Consider the following 20,812-nt stretch of genomic DNA (forward strand, 5'->3'; position numbering starts at 1 on the left):
AGCCTATGTCTTAAGCATAGGGGACGACCTTCGTTCCTTTCTCTCTATTCTGCCATGGTCGAGCTTTAAGTCTTAAATTCATACCTTACAACTCAGGCAAGAACTCCTTCTTTGACTGATCCATCTTGAACACCTTCAAGATCACGTCAAGGCATGTGCTCATTTGAAAGTACTATTAAGCGTTTTGATCTATCCTTATAGATCTTGATGCTTAATGTTCAAGTAGCTTAATCCAGGTTTTCCATTGAAAACACTTTCCAAATAACCCTATATGCTTTCCAGAAATTCTACGTCATTTCTGATCAACAATATGTTAACAACATATACTCATCGGAAATTCTATAGTGCTCCCACTCACTTCTTTGGAAATACAAGTTTCTCATAAACTTTGTATACACCCAAAATCTTTGATCATCATCAAAGCATACATTCCAACTCCGAGATGCTCACTCCAGTCCTCAGAAGGATTGCTGGAGCTTTGCATACTTATTAGCATATTTCAGGATAGACAAAACCTTCCGGTTGTATCACATACAACCTTTCCTCAAGAATCGTCGAGGAAACAATGTTTTGACATCCTATCTGCAAGATTTCATAAATAATGCAGTAATTGCTAATATAATTCCAACAGACTCTTAGCATCGCTACGAGTGAGAAAGTCTCATCGTAGTCAACTCCTTGAACTTGTCGAAAAACATGTTAACGACAAGTCGAGCTTTCTCAATGGTGACACTTACCATCATTGTCTGTCTTCCTTTCAAAATCCATTTGTACTCAACAGCCTTACGACCATCAAGTAGTTCTTCCAAAGTCTACACTTTGTTTTCATACATGGATCCTCTCTCGGATTACATGGCCTCGAGCCATTTATCGGAATCCGGGCCCACCATCGCTTCTCCATAGCTCGTAGGTTCATTGTTGTCTAGCAACATGACTTCCAAGACAGGATCACCTTACCACTCTGAAGTACTACGTGTCCTTGTCGTCCTACGAGGTTCGCTAGTGACTTGATCCGAAGCTTCATGATCACTATCATAAGCTTCCACTTCAATTGGTGTAGGTGCCACAGGAACAACTTTCTGTGCCCTGCCACACACTAGTTGAAGAGACGGTTCAATAACCTCATCAAGTTTCCACCATCCTCCCACTCAATTCTTTCGAGAGAAACTTTTCCTCGAGAAAGGACCTGATTCTCGAAACAATCCCTTATTGCTTTCGGATCTGAGACAGGAGGTATACCCAACTGTTTTGGGTGTCCTATGAAGATGCATTTTATCCGCTTTGGGTTCGAGCTTATCAATCCTGAAACTTTTCCACATAAGCGTCGCAGCCCCAAACTTTCAAGAAACGACAACTTAGGTTTCTCTAAACCATAATTCATACGGTGTCATCTCAACGGAATTATGTGGTGCCCTATTTAAAGTGAATGTGGTTGTCTCTAATGCCTAACCCATGAACGATAGTGGTAACTCGATAAGAGACATCATGGTATGCACCATATCCAATAGGGTGCAACTATGACGTTTGGACACACCATCACACTATGGTGTTCCAGGCTGTATCAGTTGCGAAACAATTTCCACAATGTCTTAATTCTGTGCCAAACTCGTGATTCAGATAATCATCTCTATGATCATATCATAGATCTTTTATCCTCTTGTCACGACGATCTTTCAACTTCACACTGAAATTACTTGAACCTTTCAATAATTCAGACTCGTGATTCATCAAGTAAATATACTCAACATCTACTCGAATCATCTGTGAAGTAAGAACATAACGATATTCACTGCATGCCTCAGCACTCATTGGACTGCACACATCAAAATGTGTTACTTCCAACAAGTTGCTTTCTTTTTCCATCTTACTGAAAACGAGGCTTTTCAGTCATCTTGCCCATGTGGTATGATTTGCATGTCCCAAGTGATTCAAAATCAAGTGAGTCAAAACGGTCCATTTGCATGGAGTTTCTTCATGCATATACACCAATAGACATGGTTCGCATGTCTCAAACTTTTCAAAAAACGAGTGAGCCCAAAGATCCATCAATATGGAGCTTCTTCATGCGTTTTATACCGATATGACTTACGTGGCAGTGCCACAAGTAGGTGGTACTATCATTACTATCTTTTGGCATGAACATGTGTATCACTACGATCGAGATTTAATAAACCATTCATTTTAGGTGTAAGACCATTGAAGGTATTATTCAAATAAACAGAGTAACCATTATTCTCCTTAAATGAATAACCGTATTGCGATAGACGTAATCCAATCATGTCTATGCTCAACGCAAACACCAAATAACAATTATTTAGGTTTAACACCAATCTCTTTGGTAGAGGGAGTGTGCGATGCTTGATCATATCAAGCTTGGAAAAACTTCCAACACATATCGTCAGCTCACCTTTAGCTAGTCTCCGTTTATTCCGTAGCCTTTTGTTTCGAGTTACTAACACTTAGCAACCGAACCGGTATCTAATACCCTGGTGCTACTAGGAGTACTAGCAAAGTACACATTAACACAATGTATATCCAATATACTTCTATCGACCTTGCCAGCCTTCTTATCTACCAAGTATCTAGGGTAATTCTGCTCTAGTGGTTGTTCCCCTTATTACAGAAGCACTTAGTCTCGGGTTTGGGTTTTACCTTGGGTTTCTTCACTAGAGCAGCAGCTGATTTGCCGTTTCATGAAGTATCCCTTCTTGCCCTTGCCCTTCTTGAAACTAGTGGTTTCACCAACCATCAGCAATTGATGCTCCTTCTTGATTTCTACTTTCGCAGTGTCAAACATCGCGAATACCTCAAGGATCATCATATCTATCCCTGATTTGTTATAGTTCATCACGAAGCTCTAACAGCTTGGTGGCAATGACTTTGGAGAACCATCACTGTCTTATCTAGAAGATCAACTCCCACTCGATTCAAATGATTGTTGTACTCAGACAATCTGAGCACAAGCTCAACAATTGAGCTTTTCTCCTTAGTTTGCAGGTTAAGAAAGTCATCGGAGGTCTTATACCTCTTGACATGGGCACGAGTCTGAAATCCCAATTTCAGCCCTCAAAACATCTCATATGTTTCGCGATGTTTCAAAAACGTCTTTGGTGCCTCAACTCTAAACCGTTTAACTGAACTATCACGTAGTTATCAAAACGTGTATGTCAGATGTTCGCAACATCCACAAACGATGTTTGGGGTTCAGCACACTGAGCGGTGCATTAAGGACATAAGCCTTCTATGAAGCAATGAGGACAATCCTCAGTTTACGGACCTAGTCCGCATAATTGCTACTATCAACTTTCAACTAAACTTTCTCTAGGAACATATCTAAACAGTAGAACTATAGCGTGAGCTACGACATAATTTGCAAAAACCTTTTGACTATGTTCAGGATAATTAAGTTCATCTTATGAACTCCCACTCAGAGAGACATCCCTCTAGTCATCTAAGTGATTACATGATCCGAGTCAAACTAGGCCGTGTCCGATCATCACGTGAGACGGACTAGTCATCATCGGTGAATATCTTCATGTTGATCGTATCTTCTATACGACTCATGCTCGACCTTTCAGTCTCCGTGTTCCGAGGCCATGTCTGTACATGCTAGGCTCGTCAAGTTAACCCTAAGTGTTTCGTGTGTGTTCCGGGGCCATGTCTGTACATGCTAGGCTCGTCAACACCCGTTGTATTTGAACGTCTGAATAAAACACCCGATCATCACGTGATGTTTTGAAACAGCGAACTGTCGCAACGGTGCACAGTTAGGGGAGAACACTTCTTGAAATTGTTGTAAGGGATCATCTTATTTACTACCGTCGTTCTAAGCAAATAAGATGTATAAACATGATAAACATCACATGCAATCAAATAGTGACATGATATGGCCATCATCACTTTGCTCCTTTTGATCTCCATCTTCGGGGCTCCATGATCATCATCGTCATCGGCATGACACCATGATCTCCATCATCATGATCTCCATCATCGTGTCTTCATGAAGTTGCCTCGCCAACTATTACTTCTACTACTATGGCTAACGGTTAGCAATAAAGTAAAGTAATTACATGACGTTTAAGTTGACACGCAGGTCACAAATAAATAAAGACAACTCCTATGGCTCCTGCCGGTTGTCATACTCATCGACATGCAAGTCGTGATTCCTATTACAAGAACATGATCAATCTCATACATCACATATATCATTCATCACATCCTTTTTGGCCATATCACATCACATAGCATACCCTGCAAAAACAAGTTAGACGTCCTCTAATTGTTGTTTGCATGTTTTACGTGGCTGCTATGGGTTTCTAGCAAGAACGTTTCTTACCTACGCATGAACCACAACGTGATATGCCAATTGCAATTTACCCTTCATAAGGACCCTTTTCATCGAATCCGATCCGACTAAAGTGGGAGAGACAGACACCCGCCAGCCACCTTATGCAACTAGTGCATGTTTGTCGGTGGAACCGGTCTCACGTAAGCGTACGTGTAAGGTTGGTCCGGGCCGCTTCATCCCACGATGCCGCCGAATCAAGATAAGACTAGTAACGGCAAGCATATTGAACAATATCGACGCCCACAACTACTTTGTGTTCTACTCGTGCAAAGAATCTACGCAATAGACCTAGCTCATGATGCCACTGTTGGAGAACGTAGCAGAAATTCAAAAAATTTCCTACGTATCACCAAGATCTATCTATGGAGAGACCAGCAACGAGTAGAAAGGAGAGTGCATCTACATACCCTTGTAGATCGCTAAGCGGAAGCGTTCAAGTGAACGGTGTTGATGGAGTCGTACTCGTCGTGATTCAGATCACCGATGATCCTAGTGCCGAACGGACGGCACCTCCGCGTTCAACACACGTACAGCTCGACGATGTCTCCCACGCCTTGATCCAGCAAGGAGAGAGGGAGAGGTTGAGGAAGACTCCATCCAGCAGCAGCACAACAGCGTGGTGGTGATGGAGGAGCGTGGCAATCCTGCAGGGCTTCGCCAAGCACCTACGGGAGAGGAGGAGGTGTCACGGGAGGGAGGGAGGCGCCAAGGGCTCAGGTATGGATGCCCTCCCTCCCCTCCACTATATATAGGGGCAGGGGAGAGGGGGGAGGCGCAGCCTTGCCCCCTCCTCCAAGGAAGGGGTGCGGCTAAGAGGGGGGGAGGAGTCCATCCTCCCCAAGGCACCTCGGAGGTGCCTTCCCCCTTTAGGACTCTCCCCTTTTTCCTATATCTTGGCGCATGGGCCTCTAGGGGCTGGTGCCCTTGGCCCATGTAGGCCAAGGCGCACCCCCTACAGCCCATGTGGCCCCCCGGGGCAGGTGGCCCCACCTGGTGGGCCCCCGGGACCCTTCCGGTGGTTCCAGTACAATACCGATGACCCCGAAACTTGTCCCGATGGCCGAAACAGGACTTCCTATATATAAATATTTACCTCCGGACCATTCCGGAACTCCTCGTGACGTCCGGGATCTCATCCGGGACTCCGAACAACATTCGGTAACCACATACAAGCTTCCTTTATAACCCTAGCGTCATCGAACCTTAAGTGTGTAGACCCTACGGGTTCGGGAGACATGCAGACATGACCGAGACGTTCTCCGGTCAATAACCAACAGCGGGATCTGGATACCCATGTTGGCTCCCACATGTTCCACGATGATCTCACCGGATGAACCACGATGTCAAGGACTCAATCGATCCCGTATACAATTCCCTTTGTCTAGCGGTATGGTACTTGCCCGAGATTCGATCATCGGTATACCGATACCTTGTTCAATCTCGTTACCGGCAAGTCTCTTTACTTGTTCCGTAACACATCATCCCGTGATCAACCCCTTGGTCACATTGTGCACATTATGATGATGTCCTATCGAGTGGGCCCAGAGATACCTCTCCGTTTACACGGAGTGACAAAATCCCAATCTCGATTCGTGCCAACCCAACAGACACTTTCAGAGATACCCGTAGTGTACCTTTATAGCCACCCAGTTACGTTGTGACGTTTGGCACACCCAAAGCACTCCTACGGTATCCGGGAGTTGCACAATCTCATGGTCTAAGGAAATGATACTTGACATTAGAAAAGCTTTAGCATACGAACTACATGATCTTGTGCTAGGCTTAGGATTGGGTCTTGTCCATCACATCATTCTCCTAATGATGTGATCCCGTTATCAACGACATCCAATGTCCATGGTCAGGAAACCGTAACCATCTATTGATTAACGAGCTAGTCAACTAGAGGCTTACTAGGGACATGGTGTTGTCTATGTATCCACACATGTATCTGAGTTTCCTATCAATACAATTCTAGCATGGATAATAAACGATTATCATGAACAAGGAAATATAATAATAATCAATTTATTATTGCCTCTAGGGCATATTTCCAACAATCATGACATAAGAAAATATAAATAACAACTTTATTATTGCCTCTAGGGCATATTTCCTTCACCAAGACCTCTAGAGGGAGTGGCCTCCCTAGGATGGCTCCTGAGGAGCGGAGTTTCCTATGCAGGCGCCCATCTCGTGAGGCTAAGATGACGCAAGCCATGACGACCAAGGCCAGGAGGGCGCCAGCGACGCAGTGTAGCAGGTTTCCTCTTTGGTGTTAAAGAGGCAAGCGCAGGCGTGAAGTCCCGAGGAATCAACCAAATGTTTCCATTTATGTGCTACGAGACCAAGACCGCTAGGACGGCAGGACGGAGGTCATTGCCGAGCCCACCACGGTGTCACAACCAGAAGCTTTGCAGGCAAAGACCACCTTTCATCAGGATAAGATGTACTAGTTGTCTCCCATTGAATTTGGTCGTTGTGGGATCCCTTCCTGCCTTCGTTTTGGGAAAGAGGACCAAGGCCACTATAAATATAGCCTAGCCACCACCATAAAAGGGGACGGTCATTCAGACCATCCGCACCCTCACCAGCTCACACAAGCATAAGAACACACCTCCTGGGGTTGTTCTTCCTCTGTACCAGTTCATCCTCAGCCCACCTCGAGGATAATCCACCACAAAGCAGGACTAGGGTATTACACCGCAAGGTGGCCCAAACTTGGGTAAACCGTTGTGTCTCTTTCCATTCTAGTTCATCGATCTAGGCCAAGGGATCGACGTGTTGGCAGACTATGGAGGTTGAGTTATTCGCACGCACTCCAGAGTTCAAATCTATCTTGGGTCTACAGAGCCCCGATTCTGACAAGAGGAAGCCATCTAGCTACTAACTACAGACCCGTAGGTCTACAATGAACTAATCACGCATCATCGGAGAGGCACCAATGAGGATGATGAACCCCTCCGTGATGGTGTCTAGATTGGATCTGTGGTTTCTGGAACTTGCGGCGGCTGGAATTGTGTTTCGTCGACTCCCCTAGGGTTTTTGGGATATTGGGGTATTTATAAAGCAAAGAGGCGGTGCGAGAGGCCACCGAGGTGGGCACAACCCACCAGGGAGCACCTGGGCCCCCAGGCGCGCCCAGGTGGGTTGTGCCCCCCTCGGGGCACCCCTGCGGTACTTCTTTGGTCCATCCTATGTCTTCTGGTCTAGAAAAATTCTCCAAAATGTTTTGCTGCATTTGGAATCCATTTATTATTTGATTTTCTGTGAAGTAAAAACAAGCAAAAAATAGCAACTGGCACTGGGCACTATGTCAATAGGCCAGTCATAAAAAATAATATAAAGTTGCTATAAAATAATTGTAAAACATCCAAGAATGATAATATAACGGCATGGAACAATCAAAAATTATAAATACGTTGGAGACGTATCAGGAGGCCACCCGGTGCGAGGCCCTCGGGGAGCTCCTGGTGATGCTTGCCGATGCCCACCTCGTGAGGCGGGGGGGCTTCGCGAGGATCCTGCTCGTGAAGTCCCGAAGATGGGCCGTGTTGGGCCCACGCCAGGCGCCATGCCTTGGGCCGCAGGCAGACGGGCATGGGTACCCCCTGTCCCACGGGCTTGACAATGTGTTATGCTTGTTATCAATATGTGCTAGGATTGTAGGACATGACCACGCATGCAAGATCTTAGTCAGGCCCTTGTCCTGTCCGACAGCCAGTTCGATGCGTCCTACGTCGAGGACTCCCAGCCCCCCTCGATGAGCTCCAAGCTCAAAGACCTTACAGGCACTTCATGGGGTTAGAACACTTGCTCGATCGTTCTGGAGGCAGAGCACATCGGCCATGTCACGGTTAGCTCACTGCCCCTTATTTTTCACACCGACAACCATTGCCTACTCGTAACTAACAACTTTTGTGCTTCTTTCTTGGGACCACCCCAAAGACGTTGAGTTCCTCAACACACCCATCCAGAACTATAACTAGATGCAACATGTCTTCTCCTTCGGGCTGGCAGCCAGTAAGCATGCCATGGGCTCCGGTGAGCCTCTCGATTCGCCCATGCGGAGTTCCCAGGCACCCAGGACGTAGAGGCAGTCATTGATGGCTCTAACAAGCCATTTTGAGAATGTCCCTGTGGTCGATAGGAAGAGGAAGAGGGGCGGCCTAATGAAGGAGGAGATCAGTGTCTTCACCAGCATGACTGAGGCCGTGAAGGAGGTGGCAACCGCCATTAGGGAGAGCAAGTCCATCGACGTCCACGCTGACCTGGACAACGCCGTCATGGAGCAAGGTGGATTCAGCGATGAGGCTCTCATGGCAGCTTTGAGCCACCTGCTGGACAACAAGGCTAGGGTGTTGAGTTTGTCGCCATGGCAAACCCCATAGAGTGCTCTAGCTCAGGAGCTGGCTGTGCAAGCACACTACTAGAGATTGTTGTTGGTTACCGTGTGTATGATCCTGATGAGTCCAAATTATGAGATTTTTTTCACCGTCATTTTTGCGCCTACTAGGTAGGATTTGTGAAATTTTATCGTGTTCACGCACTTCTTTTTGTTGATAATCCTTCATGTGGAGATTCATGATCCTGATTCAGACACTACAAAGCACCCTTTTTCTATGTGGGCCTGCGATGGGCCTCCCAGTACCAGGCCTGAGAATTAGACTTTTTTTTTCTCCCTATATTCGCTAGCCCGTTAGTTCCAAGCGAACAGGACATTTTTTTTTTCTCCCTATATTGCGAAGCGATGCTCTCCCGCCGACTAGCGGCCGCCGCCGGCTACGCGAGGCTGCTGTCCGCCTCCGCCCCGGCGGCGTCAACAGGAGGAACTGGAGGGTCGAGTTCCGGCGGGGGCGGGGACACGCTGGGCAAGCGTCTGCTGAAGCTCATCTACCCGAAGCGGAGCGCGGTGGTGGTGCTGCGCCGATGGGCGGAGGAAGGCCGGGCGGTGCACAAGTACCAGCTCAACCGCGTCGTCCGCGAGCTCCGCAAGTACCGCCGCTTCAAGCACGCCCTCGAGGTACGCGCGCGCCATTGCCAACGCGTTGCACCTAGCAGCGCGCGCCCGCCCGCCAACTGTTTGCCGTATTGCCTGTCGACTTGACCCCGCCCCGCCCCGCCACGAATGCAGATTTGCGAGTGGATGAGGACGCAGCCGGAGATCAGGCTGCTGCCGGGGGACCACGCCGTCCACCTCGACCTCGTCGCCAAGGTGCGGGGCCTGGCCAGCGCCGAAAAGTTCTTCGAGGACGTCCCCGAGCGGGCCAAGGGGCCGTCCACCTGCAACTCCCTCCTGCACGCCTACGTGCAGCACGGCGCCCGGGACAAGGCCGAGGCCATGCTCAAGGAGATGGCTGGCGCAGGGTACCTCACCTGCGCACTCCCATTCAACCACATGATGTCGCTCTACATGTCGACCGGCGAGCTGGAGAAGGTGCCCGAGATGATCAAGGAGCTCAGGAGGTACACCATCCCAGACCTGGTCACGTACAACATATGGCTCACCTACTGCTCCAGGAACAACAGCGTGAAAAGCGCGGAGAAGGTCTTTGATCTCATGAAAGATGACAGGGTGGTCCCTGACTGGATGACCTTCAGCCTGCTGGCCAGCATTTACATCAATGCCGGTCTTCATGTCAAAGGCCGGGATGCGCTTGTGGAGATGGAGAAGAGGGCCTCCAGGAAGGAGCGAGCCGCCTACTCATCACTACTCACCATGTACGCAAGCCTGTCAGATAGAGGTAACTTGGACAGGGTGTGGAGCAAGATGAGACAAACCTTCAGGAAGTTCAGTGACGCCGAGTACAAGTGCATGCTTACTTCGCTTACAAGGTTTGGCGATATTGCAGCAGCAGAGTGCGTTTACGGCGAATGGGAGTCAGAGTCAGGAACAAAAGATTCAAGGATCCCAAACACCATCCTTTCATTTTACATCAAGAATGGCAACATGGAGAAGGCAGAGAGTTTTCTTCAATACATTGTGCAGAAAGGAGTCAAGCCCAGCTATAGCACTTGGGAGTTATTCGTTTGGGGTTACCTTGGCAACGACGAGAGGACGGCCAAAGTTATGGAATGCCTTAAGAAAGCATTGTCAAGCTTGGAGAAATGGGAGCCAAACCCGCAACTCGTCGCGGCTCTTTTTTCGCAGATTGAGAAGAGAGGTGACATTGAAGCTGCAGAGGAGCTCCTCGTTGTGCTTAGAGATGCAGGCTATGTCACAACTGAGATATATAACTCAGTCCTGCGCACGTACGCTAAAGCTGAAATGATGCCTCTGATAATTGATGAACGAATGGACGAGGATAAGGTCTCTATGGATGACGAAACTAGGAGATTGTTGAAATCGACTAGCAAGTACCCAATTGGTGAAGTTTCAACAATAATGTCTTGAGATGTAATAATAGGCTGTGTTAGATTGGACGCTCCAGGATGTGATGCTTGTTGATATGACCTGTCATGGTTCATTTGGATTTACAAATCTGAAGCAGAATGATGGCAGGCATAAACTTAACTAATACGTAGCTTCCGTTCTTGGAGTTGAATAATTAACAGTCTTTATGTGTCATCCTTTTTTTTAATAAAACGTCAACTTTATTAATTGGAAATAATAGTTACATCGTCAATAAGAAAAGATACAATTTCAAACATAGGCTCCTCAAACCAATCCCTTGTCACAGAAAATTTCGCTAACCTAGCAAGTTCATGAGCAACCTTATTTGCTTCCCTATTACAATGTTCAAAACTAATAAGAGGGAAATCACACGGAATAAAAAAACAATCATCAAACACTGCCGCCGCCGCTCCTGCGGAATGTTCTCCATTCTTTATTGTGTCAATCACTTTCATATTGTCTGAGTTAATAACAAGACGATTGCATCTCGTCTTTTGTGCAAGTAATAAGCCAAATCTTAGGGTCAACGTTTCTGCTGTCAAAACATGAGCACATCAATCAATCTTCCAATTTCCACCAACAATGAACCTTCCTTTATCATCCCTAAGAACAGCCCCCGTTGTGCCTCTAAGCAGACCATGATTGAAAGAAGCATCAAACATTCAGCTTAACAAAACCTATAAGAGGTCTGCTACATCCCCCAGTTTTACTAATTACCTTCGAAGAGTGGGCATTAACATAGTTTGCTATTATAGCACGAGCCCCCATCGAAGTTTGGTACGCATCTTGAGACTTTTCTTCATGAACCAGCTTACGTGTATCCCACCATAAATACCAAGTTGTTATAGCAATCAGTTCACGTGCATTCTGAAGGCCCAAAATAGCTAAATCTTGATCTGGCATAAGAAGTAAAAACTCAAGTACCGCCTCGCCCGCACGATCAACAACGCAAGCTTTCCTAACCATCTCATACAATCGCTTGCACGATCAACAACGCAAGTTTTCCTAACCATCTCATACAACCCCAGCTTTTTCCAAACCTCTTTCGCCCTCTGATATAGAAACAACACGTGTTCTGTATCTTCTGGTCCATTCAAACATGATGGGCAGATGGGCAAAACTTTCATATGTCTATTAGCAAGTGTAACACAACACGGGAGAGTTTCATGCAAAGTACGCCAAATGGAAAATTTCACCTTTGTCGGACAAGATAATTTCCAAATCCTACCCCAAATAGGATTTACATTAGTTCTACCCATACCATTTGTATGTTGCAATTTTCTCCCATGTTGTTGGTTCCATTCCTCCAAATAAGCCGATCTATGTGTCATCCTTTAGTTATAGCGAAGTACCCCCTCTATAAGAGCATTTAGATCACTATTTTAGTGATCTATAAATGCTCTTATATTTCTTTACGGAGGTAGTAGCAAACACAGCAAGATTAGTTATGAATGGAATTGTACATAAGTTATATATTTGTATAAAGTGACCCTGTTTTAACTCTGAGCAGTACCCTTACATTCAAGTGTAAAGTACTCCCTCTATTCACTTTTGTAAGTCATTTAGGACAGCTGAAATTGAACTGTTTTATGTGCTGTCTTAAATGTCTTATAAAAGTGAACAGAGGGAGTACGAAATTTGTTCATTTCTGTTCTTAAAATACTCTATGGGTTTTGTGTATCAAGAGCAAAAAGTTGTGCGAATCTGGATAGGTTCATATGTCACAAGGATATATTTGAGGCGGTTGCTAAATGCTGCTCTGCTGTGACTAAAGGAACAAGCTTCCATAATTGCAGAAAAGTCAACAGGAAATCATTCATGCTCGATTAAATCAGAGAATGTACGAACTGTTGCTTTCAGAGCTCAAGACAGATCTTACTCCTACAAAATAAGAAACTCCTGAGTACTTCTCTAGAGTTGGCAGTGTCAACTTGACAAAGCAGAGCAAGTTGACCAAAAGATACATCTGAGCTACAAAAATAGGCTATAAACTAAACCAAGCATAACAAAACACCCAAAGTGCTGCGCAAGAAGAACATCTATATGCATCAGGGAGATTGGAGCTCCGCAAAGCGCTTCTCGTTTCCTAGTAGGCAGGAAGACATCCCAGGAAGTACCAGATGAAGATGCATTTCGCCCATCACTCATTTTGCCCACAACTTGGACATAGAAACAACAAATGCCCTTACGATAAGCCAAAATAGGTTGTCCTCTTTCTTCTGCTGTTCCTTCCCAGTTCTCCTGCAGGTCATTAAAGCAGAACATGAGAGAGACAAAAGGTCATGATGCATTGTTGAATATATAAAGTGTAAGTTATTAAACGTTTGGCATGGTTAATCCCATTCCCCTTTTTTTGAGCTGGGTTAATCATTCCTGGGAAAGTAAGCAAGATGTGATTTGGCATGGTTGACCCCAAGTAATCTGATTTTATGCTTTTCTTCTTCCTTTCCTTGCACTTGGCAGTCACCACATCTCTTTCCTCCGACAGTAAATATGCGATATAGCATTTCACTAACTAACCACCCCACAAAAAATCTCGCGCATGCACATAACTACTGCATCATGTGCCGCTGACAGAATGCCAAATGCAGTTATCAATGGAGTATCTACTAGCATGCTATTTCGCAGCTTGATCACCTATAACTGTTCCGAAGCTCCACTTTTGCCTCAATTCGCGCTAAGATGTGCAGGGTAACCTCACATGAGTTTACATTATTACGTGCACTGATTCAAACAATACCTCTACAGGATGTAAACCATGTAACAAAATGCATAATATAGCTTTAACAGGTACAGGAAGATGAGAAACATGATGAATTTTGATTATTATTTTTTACTTACCTAATATGTTATGGCCTTTTGCGATGTATGCAGAAAATTATAAACAGTAAGCATGCAACGCAATGTCAGAATGCAAAGTGCATGCCTGCCGATCGTTGTTGTCGCACTTATCCCATGTTCATGATTAGCCTTGCTTGCCTCACGCTCTTCTTCTGTGATGCCAGATACCGATTTCTTGATTTCACTTACATCTTTCTCTACCGTGTTGTGGTTGTATTCCTTTTGCAGAAAACCCTGAAAAGATGCAGAATAATATGAATTGGACATACCAAAATATGCAGCAAATAAATTACAAGAAAAAATGGTCCAAGCAAAAGTAAACACAGTGTGTCATTCGAGGACATAGAATAAATCAGTAAACACAACAATGTCAGAGGAGAGATAATGGTCACTGGAAGATAAGCGATTCCATAAAGGCTATGATACATTGATACATACAACCATACAATCTTATCACATGATTATGCACAGTTTAGTAAAGATGGTGAAATTCTTGTAAAAAACTGCATAGACTTATGGACTAACCTTTGTATCCATTGCTGGTCGAGAGGCAAGATCTTCTGGCTTTCGTTGTTCGTTAGGGCTGGCACCAAGCAGTGGTCGCTCAACCACATCATGATGATCAATGGACACAGCTGATTCTATTGTTGCTGCACTTGTATTCGAGGTATAAGCATCCATTTGAGTTGCAGGTGTTGCAGATCTAAATTGGCCATCTGCAACCTGAACAACTTCTGTCTCGATACTTGATGTTTCAGGTACTATCTCATGCTCCTGTATAAGGATCTGATCTGTCTGAAGAACGCCATTATTTTCTGAGAAAACAATAGCCTCATCAACAGCAGTATTAGTTGTGACACCACATTCGTCAGGTGATGTCACATGCTCATGTAGAAGTGCACCATTTGTTTGAGAAACAACACTACGTTCTGGGGAAAGAGTGACTTCATCAGTGATGCTACTGGTTGTTTCCTCATGCTCATCCCCTGCATTGGTGACCTCAATTTCCTTATGCAAATCAGAAACATGAGCAAGAGATGGGGCTTGCATCTCAGAACTATTAGTCTGAGACTCCCTTGGTTTCCCACGCAAGGCTTCGTCTTGTTTCTCAAGGTTTGGCTCCAAGCATGTTGCATCTGCTACATTCCCATTTTGGAGTACACTGTTCAGAATACCAGATTCCAAGATATCAGATGAGGTCAGTAACTGTTGAGTGCTGATGAAGTTCGTTTGCAATGAAAATGCTTCATCCTTGTCAGACATTTCCAGCACATAATCTTTGTTGCCATGATACCCATCAGACATATCTAATATCTCTATGTTGTCTTGGCCCAATTCATGCCTATTTGATAATTCTGAAGAATCAGGGCAATCCTGAAAACTCAACGTCTTAGCATTCAAGTCACCAGGGCCAAGAACTCTGTTCTCTTGGATGATATCTCTCATAATTTCACGGACTATATAATATGATCCTCCAACTTCCTTGTGTGTAAGATTGACTGAAGGAAATTTCCCGTTGTTTGAAACCCGATACCTGAAATGAGACGACAGCAGCGCCAATTGGATTACTACGAGGAAAAGAAATACTCGACATGCACAAAGCACATATGATGAAACGGGGAAAGCTGGTTTGCTCATATCTTTAACCTCTATAAAATCTTCGTGCAAAACGAGGCTCAAGAGAAAGACACACTCCCACACCGTCGCATTCCAATCAGATAAACCAAAATGCAAAAATAAGAAACAGTGGATAAAATCATAGTCTAGATCACGCCGCGAAAAAAACATAATCAGAATCATAGAACATATAGGTTAAATCATGATTCTAAGAAACAATGCGCTAGAAAAGTAGGCTTGCGACGCAAACTTCCTATAAAGGTTGTAAAACAAACTACCAACAATCGCAAAGCGTGTGAACTAAATCCTAGTAACAAACAGAGGGCACCAAACGTGTGAACTAAATCCTACTAGCAACTTCATTTTAGCACCAACAATCAGAAGGATGAGCATCTTAATTACTCCCTCCGTCCGGAAATACTTGTCCAAGGAATGGATGTATCTAGATGTATTTTAGTTCTAGATACACCTATTTGTATCCATTTCTATGACAAGTATTTCCGGACGGAGGGAGTAGACGGTACAGACCTACACACAGAGAATTCAAAACTACAATTAACTGAGGCGAGAGGGAAAGAGATGGGGGCAGTACATGTCAACGAAGGACTCGACCATCTCCCTCCGCTCCTCCTTGGTCTTCCTCACCCGTGGCTTCTTCTCCTGCGCCTGCACGCAGCACCGCACCGTGCCGAGCCCCTGGGACCTACCAGAGGAAACAGAAGACGACGACGAAGGGTAGGGCACCCCGCCGCTGCATCTCCCCAAGACGGACGCCTGGGCGCCGACGACCCAGGTCACGCTCCCGGTGGCCTGCATCCTCCTCGCAGACAGCAAAAATGACCACCGCCCTAGGCGCACACACCGCCCGCACCTGCGGCGAAACAAGGCACATGAGAACCGGAGGAGCCACCACCAGAGAAAGGGGGGAAGAGGAAGAAACGCGACACCACCCCACCCAGAGAAGCGACAAAGTGGGGGCGCGGGCGGAACGGAAGGAGGCCGGGAGAAATGAGGGTGTCGAGGGTTTTGTGCGCCGTGGGATGGGAAGGAGGGAGGCGGAGGAGGAGGCGCCGGCGGAGGAGGGGGAGGGGAATAGAAATGAGGGCGCGTAACCCGACAAGATTGGGGTTTTAGGAGGGGACGGGACGGTCGCGGTCCAGGATCTCGCCTCCTCAATCCTCGTCCTAGGTTTTCCCCGGCGTCTCTAGCAGTAAAAAAACTCCAGTGTACTATATCTCACATCTCGCAAAATAACCGCCAATATACAGGACCGAAATGAAAAATCAACCCAACCAGGTCCCGTATATCGGCATGGCACATTTTTTTTTCGCGGTGACCTTCATATTTTGGCCAGCATCCGGTCCCTCCTTTCCGTTTTGCCCCTCCCTCTGTCCAACGAGCGATTTGACGGGAGGAAAACTTCCTCCCCTTCTGCGCCACCCCTCTGCATCATCGCCGCCGCCAATCCCTCCAACCCCGCGCCGTCTCGCCTCATTGCGCCCCTCAAACGCCGCCATGGAGCCGCCACAGCCCTTGGCAACGTTTTCCATGCGTCGGCCGCCCAATCGGCGCCGCCTCGTCTCCCCGCTGCTCTCGCGGTCATGTTCCTCGCTGTCGGTGTCAAAACCGGCGGATCTCGGGTAGGGGGTCCCGAACTGTGCATCTAGGCCGGATGATAACAGGAGGCAGGGAACACTTTGTTTTACCCAGGTTCGGGCCCTCTCGATGGAGGTAATACCCTACTCCTGCTTGATTAATATTGATGATATGGGTAGTACAAGAATAGATCTACCACGAGATCAAGGAGGCTAAACCCTAGAAGCTAGCCTATGGTATGATTGTTGTGTATGAAGTTGATTGCCTACGGACTACAACCCTCCGATTTATATAGACACCGGATAGGGTTAGGGTTACACAGAGTCGGTTACAATGGTAGGAGATCTTGAATATCCGTATCGCCAAGCTTGCCTTCCACGCCAAGGAAAGTCCCGTCCGGACACGGGACAAAGTCTTCAATCTTGTATCTTCATAGTCCAGGAGTCCGGCTGAAGGTATAGTTCGGCTACCCGAACACCCCCTAATCCAGGACTCCCTCAGTAGCCCCTGAACCAGGCTTCAATGACGATGAGTCCGGTGTGCAGATTGTTCGGCATTGCAAGGTGGGTTCTTCTCCAAATCTTGTGTACCTGTAGAAATAATGTCCGATTTTTGTAATGTAGTGCTCCTCGGCTTCCATGCCCAATAATGGCCGTCTTCCACGTGTTTAAACAAATGCGAAAAACCAGGGTATTTTTACATCCACACCCCTAGCCGTATAAACAAGCCGTCTATTTAACGGGATGGGGATTTAGGTCCCAACCACATCTTCTCCTTTCCGCGAGTTATCATCAGAGCGCCTCCAGCAAAGGTCCATTCCAACATGACCAGCCGTCGCAGCTCCTCCCCTCGCCCCTCCGGTCCCAAACCCGGGGACTGGGAGAGTTGCACCATCCCGCATAGCGAGTTAGCGTCGCTTCAAGCCAAGGGATTTCTTCCTCAGGCATACATGGTCCCGGTCCGAGCCGGTCTCGCCACCTACAATGGCGGAAAACAAGCGGAGAGCACCCCCAATCCTTCTAAAGGAGAGCGGGTGTGCCTCGTCCCCTATCTAATAAGGGGACTAGGATTCCCAATTCATCCATTTCTCCGTGGGCTTCTGGAGTTCTACGGCCTCCAGCTGCACAATCTCACGCCCGCCTCCGTATTGCATATCGCGGGTTCCGTCGCCCTTTGCGAGCTACTTTTAGGCGTTGAGACTCATTTCGCGCTGTGGAAGAGGTTATTCTGCCTGGTGCCCCATTCTCAAAAGGGGTCCATATACCAAGTGGGCGGAGCCAAAGTATGGCGCATCACCGGGACCGGATACCTATCCGGAACCCCAAAGAAGGCGTCCGAGGACTGGCCTTCGGAATGGTTTTATATAGATGACGTCCCGCTACCGGACCCTATCCGGGTCGGTCTCCCTGAGTTCAACAGTGCTCCATTGAAGAAACGCTTGAGTTGGCGTCCGCGGAACTCTCAGAGAGAAAGCGACAGAGACGCCCTTTACCTAATGGGCCGGATAAGACTGTTGGCTCATTCCGGACTAACCATGATTGGAGTCATGGCCGCATGCATTACGCGGGGGGTGCAGCCGCTTCAATATAGAGGCCACCCCATGTGGGATTTCAACAGGGAGGATGACGCCACACGTTACAGTCGTAAGGGGCCGGCCTCAGCCGCCGCCTTAGTAAAAATCTTATCCTCTTTGTACAAGGGAGAAAAGGAGGAATTCCTCCGCGTCAACCCGCGGGCCGGATTCAGTATGTACGATCCTCCAAGTTGGGTAAGTGAACAATTGCGCTTGCCCGTTTGTTTTATACTCCAAGGGTTAGGTAGTCTAACGACTTCAATGCAAGAACTGCGACAGGAGGTAAAGGACATAAGCAGTCGGCCTCCACAGCCCGAGGACCCAGAACGGTCCCTCAATCCGGACTCCGAAGAGGATCCGGACATATTGGTGGAGCTAATTGACGGGGTGTTCCATCAGCTAAGCAAGGATAATACCTTGGTAGCCATCACGGCTGATTACCCAGGGTTAATCCCGGGCTCCCAGGTGACAGAAGCCGGAGTCTCATTCCCTTGAGAGAGATTGCACTCTCACGTATTCCGGTGTTTCTGACGACAATCGTGTTTTGCATGGGAGTTTTCCGAGGCCGGAGGCCGAACCTGCGGCGGCTAGCCAACGAGGGGCCGCAGGGCCCCGTGGGGTGAAAAGGAATGTGTTGGAAATATGCCCTAGAGGCAATAATAAAAGTGTTATTATTATATTTCTTTGTTCATGATAATAGTCTTTTATTCATGCTATAACTATATTATCCGGAAATCGTAATACACGTGTGAATACATAGACCACAATAAGTCCCTAGTGAGCCTCTAGTTGACTAGCTCGTTGTGATCAACAGATAGCCATGGTTTCCTGGCTATGGACATTGGATGTCGTTGATAACGGGATCACATCATTAGGAGAATGATGTGATGGACAAGACCCAATCCTAAGCCTAGCATAGAGATCATGTAGTTCGTATGCTGAAGCTTTTCTAATGTCAAGTATCTTTTCCTTAGACCATGAGATTGTGCAACTCCCGGATACCGCAGGAATGCTTTGGGTGTACCAAACGTCACAACGTAACTGGGTGGCTATAAAGGTGCATTACAGGTATCTCCGAAAGTGTCTGTTGGGTTGGCACGAATCGAGACTGGGATTTGTCACTCCGTGTAAACGGAGAGGTATCTCTGGGCCCACTCGGTAGGACATCATCATAATGTGCACAATGTGACCAAGGGGTTGATCACGGGATGATGTGTTACGGAACGAGTAAAGAGACTTGCCGGTAACGAGATTGAACAAGGTATCGGTATACCGACGATCGAATCTCGGGCAAGTACAATACCGCTAGACAAAGGGGATTGTATACGGGATCGATTGAGTCCATGACATCGTGGTTCATCCGATGAGATCATCGTGGAACATGTGGGAGCCAACATGGGTATCCAGATCCCGCTGTTGGTTATTGCCCGGAGAACGTCTCGGTCATGTCTGCATGTCTCCCGAACCCGTAGGGTCTACACACTTAAGGTTCGATGACGCTAGGGTTATAAAGGAAGCTTGTATGTGGTTACTGAATGTTGTTCGGAGTCCCGGATGAGATCCCGGATGTCATGAGGAGTTCCGGAATGGTCTGGAGGTAAAGATTTATATATGGAAAGTTGTTGTTCGGGTTCCGGAAAAAGTTCGGGTTTTTTCGGTATTGTACCGGGAAGCTTCCAGAAGGTTCCGGAGGATTCCGGAGGGGTCCGGAGGTCCAGAAATTGTTCCACCATGTCCAATACAGTAGCATGGGCTGTAGGGGGCGCCCTAGCCTTAATGGGCCAGGGGAACCAGCCCCCCCAAGGCCCATGCGCATGGGAAGGGTAAAACCCTAGAGGGGAGGCCTCCACTTGACTTGGGAGGCACTCCTCCCCCCTTGGCCGCACCCCTTGGGGTGGGAAACCCTAAAGGGGGCACAGCCCCCTTCCCCCCTATATATAGTTGAGGTTTGGGGCTGCCATACAGATGAGGACTTCTCCCTCTTGGCGCAGCCCTACCTCTCGTACTCCTCCTCTCCCGTAGGTGCTTGGCGAAGCCCTGCAGGACTACCACGCTCCTCCATCACCACCACGCCGTTGTGCTGCTGTTGGATGGAGTCTTCCTCAACCTCTCCCTCTCTCCTTGCTGGATCAAGGCATGGGAGACGTCACCGGGCTGTACGTGTGTTGAACGCGGAGGTGCCGTCCGTTCGGCACTAGGATCTCCGGTGATTTGAATCACGACGAGTACGACTCCTTCAACCCCGTTCTCTTGAACGCTTCCGCTTAACGATCTACAAGGGTATGTAGATGCACTCTCCTTCCCCTCGTTGCTAGTTTCTCCATAGATAGATCTTGGTGACACGTAGGAAAATTTTGAATTTCTGCTACGTTCCCCAACAATGGCATCATGAGCTAGGTCTATTGCGTAGATTCCTTGCACGAGTAGAACACAAAGTAGTTGTGGG

The 20,812-nt window shown here is 47.1% G+C and overlaps 2 protein-coding genes across 3 annotated transcripts; one reads left to right on the forward strand and one right to left on the reverse strand.

The window, feature by feature from the left end:
• The first annotated feature begins 9,075 nt into the window (after window positions 1-9,075).
• On the forward strand, window positions 9,076-10,912 carry LOC119300274 (pentatricopeptide repeat-containing protein At4g02820, mitochondrial-like). The gene is made up of 2 exons (XM_037577292.1): window positions 9,076-9,368; window positions 9,480-10,912. The coding sequence occupies exons 1-2, from the start codon at window positions 9,096-9,098 to the stop codon at window positions 10,737-10,739; spliced, it is 1,533 nt and encodes a 510-aa protein (XP_037433189.1). The 5' UTR covers window positions 9,076-9,095; the 3' UTR covers window positions 10,740-10,912.
• Window positions 10,913-12,529: 1,617 nt separating this feature from the next.
• LOC119300277 lies at window positions 12,530-16,332 on the reverse strand. 2 transcript variants are annotated; one of them, XM_037577294.1, is made up of 5 exons: window positions 16,153-16,332; window positions 15,790-16,068; window positions 14,106-15,114; window positions 13,666-13,814; window positions 12,530-12,980 (listed from the first exon to the last, which is right to left on the reverse strand). In XM_037577294.1, the coding sequence occupies exons 2-5, from the start codon at window positions 16,011-16,013 to the stop codon at window positions 12,884-12,886; spliced, it is 1,479 nt and encodes a 492-aa protein (XP_037433191.1). In that variant the 5' UTR covers window positions 16,014-16,068; window positions 16,153-16,332; the 3' UTR covers window positions 12,530-12,883. The 2 variants fall into 2 exon arrangements, with proteins under 2 accessions (XP_037433191.1, XP_037433192.1); XM_037577295.1 differs by having other exon boundaries at window positions 16,148-16,332.
• Between the last annotated feature and the right edge of the window lie 4,480 nt (window positions 16,333-20,812).

The sequence above is a fragment of the Triticum dicoccoides genome, chromosome 5A, assembly GCF_002162155.2.
Source record: "Triticum dicoccoides isolate Atlit2015 ecotype Zavitan chromosome 5A, WEW_v2.0, whole genome shotgun sequence".
NCBI lineage: Eukaryota > Viridiplantae > Streptophyta > Magnoliopsida > Poales > Poaceae > Triticum > Triticum dicoccoides.

Bases quoted from the DNA above. Each gene is read 5' to 3' on its own strand.
- LOC119300277 (XM_037577294.1), bottom strand. From the start codon at position 16,013: ATGCAGGCCACCGGGAGCGTGACCTGGGTCGTCGGCGCCCAGGCGTCC. The intron at 15,115-15,789 runs GTACTGCCCCCA...GTCTCATTTCAG, and splicing joins GTCGAGTCCTTCGTTGACAT to GTATCGGGTTTCAAACAACG. The intron at 12,981-13,665 runs GCATGCACTTTG...AATGACCTGCAG, and splicing joins GCGACAACAACGATCGGCAG to GAGAACTGGGAAGGAACAGC.
- LOC119300274 (XM_037577292.1), top strand. From the start codon at position 9,096: ATGCTCTCCCGCCGACTAGCGGCCGCCGCCGGCTACGCGAGGCTGCTG. The intron at 9,369-9,479 runs GTACGCGCGCGC...CCACGAATGCAG, and splicing joins GCTTCAAGCACGCCCTCGAG to ATTTGCGAGTGGATGAGGAC.